This window comes from Triturus cristatus, chromosome 6 (genome assembly GCF_964204655.1).
Source record: "Triturus cristatus chromosome 6, aTriCri1.1, whole genome shotgun sequence".
Classification (NCBI taxonomy): domain Eukaryota; kingdom Metazoa; phylum Chordata; class Amphibia; order Caudata; family Salamandridae; genus Triturus; species Triturus cristatus.
The window spans coordinates 1,316,919,099-1,316,922,139 of record NC_140589.1 but is presented as its reverse complement, the minus strand read 5'-3'; the positions used below and the strand labels follow the sequence as shown (position 1 = coordinate 1,316,922,139).

The window sequence follows — 3,041 nt, the reverse complement described above, 5'->3', positions numbered from 1 at the left end:
GTTCTATCAATGGTCACTTCTTCCCACCACAGACATAAAATCCTAGGAAGTACAGCGGGTCTAGTTCTTCCAGCAATAAATTTCCTTGTTGCCATCACCATAACATATACACGTCAAGATTGGCTGAATATATTAATAGCTACATTTTTACGCATTCTATAGGCATACTAAGATACATAGGACCCAATACATGTTTTCAGCCTCACCTGCATTGAAAAGCATATAATATTGTCTGGAAAGAACTACACTTGAATGACTCTTACTTTTTCTTGAGAATATCATATCTTGTAAGGAAGAGAGAAGAATTTACATTATTTGTAGAAAAGTTAAGGTACACAGGAGACAAGAGACCATTCTGTGTGATTACTTTACCAAATTTGAACAGCTGCATTGTTCTCACTTTAGGCCAAACCAGATCTCTCTGAAGTGAGAGACAAAGGTTCCTCAATCAATTAGGAATAGCCCTACAGACAGTGGTGACTCTTCCGCTATGGTGGAGGGACCCCTTCCCATTTGCGACTGCATTACCACCCTCTTGAAGAAGGCGGTAAATTGTGAGTGTTTTGCGACTGCTATTGCGGTCACAAAACATTCTTACATAGGGTTATCCCCATATAATGTTTCTGTGAATCGGCCCCTATGTGTTTTCAAATATTTTCTGCCAAGTCCAGCATATGTAGTCTGCAGTTAGATGCAAACAAACCTTGATTTTGTGCATAATCCTTGCACCCATTGTCTCAGGGTTGTCTTTAATGTCCCTTAATTTGAAGGCATTTCAAATCCTGATGCTACATATTTCTTCCATCAAGATAACATTTGTTATCTATCTATGGGACAGCATGTGCTCCTCAGGGGCGGCTCTCTGCTTCCAGCATTGAGCATGTCGTAGAGCCCTCCCTGCCGCCTTGTTGAGTTTGGGATAGCTTCGGATGAGGAGAGCGGAGTGCACGAATGGGTACCACTGTGTAATAGATGGGGTGACAAAATCCCAGGTCCCCTGAGTTAGAAAGGGACCCATTGTTTCAAACAGACAGGCAACACCGTATGCCGCAAACAACAGGAAGAAAGCCACTACGCACTTCACTGCACGGTAGTGGGCATCCATGCGTGGCCTGCTGAAATCATCGGTGGAGCCTTGCATCCTCCTGGTGTGTCTGAAGAGTGATGCAATCAGGAGAACTGCCGCGACGCAAAATATAAGAAATGGTGGGACATAGCCAAGCGAGTAATACAGCACAGGTTTCCAGTGGACTGTTTCTATTGTGGAATCTTTCCAGCTGTTGTTGCCTAAGAAGATGATCGCTGAATTGTTGATGGACACTTCATAAATCCATGGTGAGGGGAGGGCATACAACAGAGATACAGCAGTGCATGCCAAGATCAGCCATGGCATCCACTGAGGGATCTTCACCTTAAGGCGAACAAAGAGCCTCTGGCGGAAGTTGGCAATGGTCACACAGTAATAGACATAAAGTAAAGCAGTGAACCAAAAGCTGGAGATACTCAAAAAAATATCAAAACACAGGAAAACCATATCCACCCAAACAGCAACACACTGGTATACATCAATGAGCACAACATAAACCATGTTTCCTGACAGCACTAAAGTTCTCGAAAAGGCAATGACCAGGCCGATGATATCGCAAGGGATGACATGCTGCCTTTTGACCCAATCCAGGCTGATCACAACTGTGATGAATATATTGATCATCATTCCGGACAAGTATTCCAGAAGCAAAATAATGCCCATGAGCACATAATTTTTTTCCACAGTCAACATGGTTAATGCCTTCCAATCCAGCACTGAAGCTTCGTGACAAGGCGGCCAGCCAGTTTAAAGATCAAGTCTGTACTGTCTTTGACACAAACAACAAAATGCTTATCAATTTTTTTTTTTTATAATTCTCAGATTTGCATGCATTGACCTGGAGATTTTAAATGCTGCTTGTGGTGCATAAACCATGCATGGTGCCAACTCAGCTTGGCTAGAGTCCCGGAACAGATTTTTGCATATCTGACTGGGACTGGACTGGAACAAGCAAGCATGAAAATATTGTGGCGTAATGGAAGGAGCAGAAAGTAATATGAGGGAATCTGGTGTACAGAAGGCAAGGGAGGGGAGAGAGATGAAAAAACAGAACAGGGAAGATAGAGGAGGAAAATATGAGAAATGATAAAATAGAGTTAAAAAAGGCCATAAGTGGTTCAAATGGAGTTCATGAAGTCAGAGACGTTGAAGGCAGGGGCGTATCTATCTTTGGTGCAACAGGTGCAGTAGCACAGGCCCAGATTCTTGAGGGGCCCATTGAAACCTGATCATTGCTGTATTTTACTACCCCCAACAGCAGTTAAAGGGAATATTTTCCTTTTTTTTTTGTTGCATATTTATTTAGCGCGAACTCGACCCCAAGGTATTGGAGCGCTTTACACGAGCACCGTATTTACATTACACATTCAGGCACGGGGAGATTAAGTGATTTGCCCAGAATCACAGGATGTGGACGCGACTCCGAGGCTTGAACCCTGGTTTACAGCACCAGAGTCGGCAGTCTAGCCAACGGACCACATCCCCTCCCCTCCGTACTTGCACAGCGTGCCTGGTACCCTTGCTAGGCTACTGGTTGAAGGGTACACAAAAGGAGAGAATACAGGCAAGGGAAGAAAGCCCTGGACAATAGCTTTTAATGAAGTTGTACAAACCAAACAAGGAGACTCAACAAGAACTAGACACTTTCCTTGGTCGGTAAAATGTCAATAGGAAATAAAAATAACAAACACCAAAATCCTAACAGGCCCTGAAACACTCACAATCACACCCACACAGTCCTATTTTCCATGGGAAAAGAAACGCATGAAACTATTCAGAACTGCACATGATCAACTGGCTTTCCCGATCATTTTGAAATGCTAAGTCATAGAGGCTATTGTCCTCTTGAAAAGGTGCTATGCCCATGTATGGACATCCTCTATTAATGCCACTGTTGGGGCTTTTCTTATTTAGAGGAGGTGCTGCTTCTTGCATAGTCTTAGGCCTCCCCAGG

At 43.6% G+C, this 3,041-nt stretch overlaps 1 protein-coding gene across 1 annotated transcript; it reads right to left on the bottom strand.

Moving 5' to 3' along the window:
- Positions 1-823: 823 nt before the first annotated feature.
- On the bottom strand, positions 824-1,780 carry LOC146821364 (taste receptor type 2 member 40-like). The gene has a single exon (XM_085609836.1). The coding sequence runs from the start codon at positions 1,778-1,780 to the stop codon at positions 824-826; it is 957 nt and encodes a 318-aa protein (XP_085465962.1).
- Between the last annotated feature and the right edge of the window lie 1,261 nt (positions 1,781-3,041).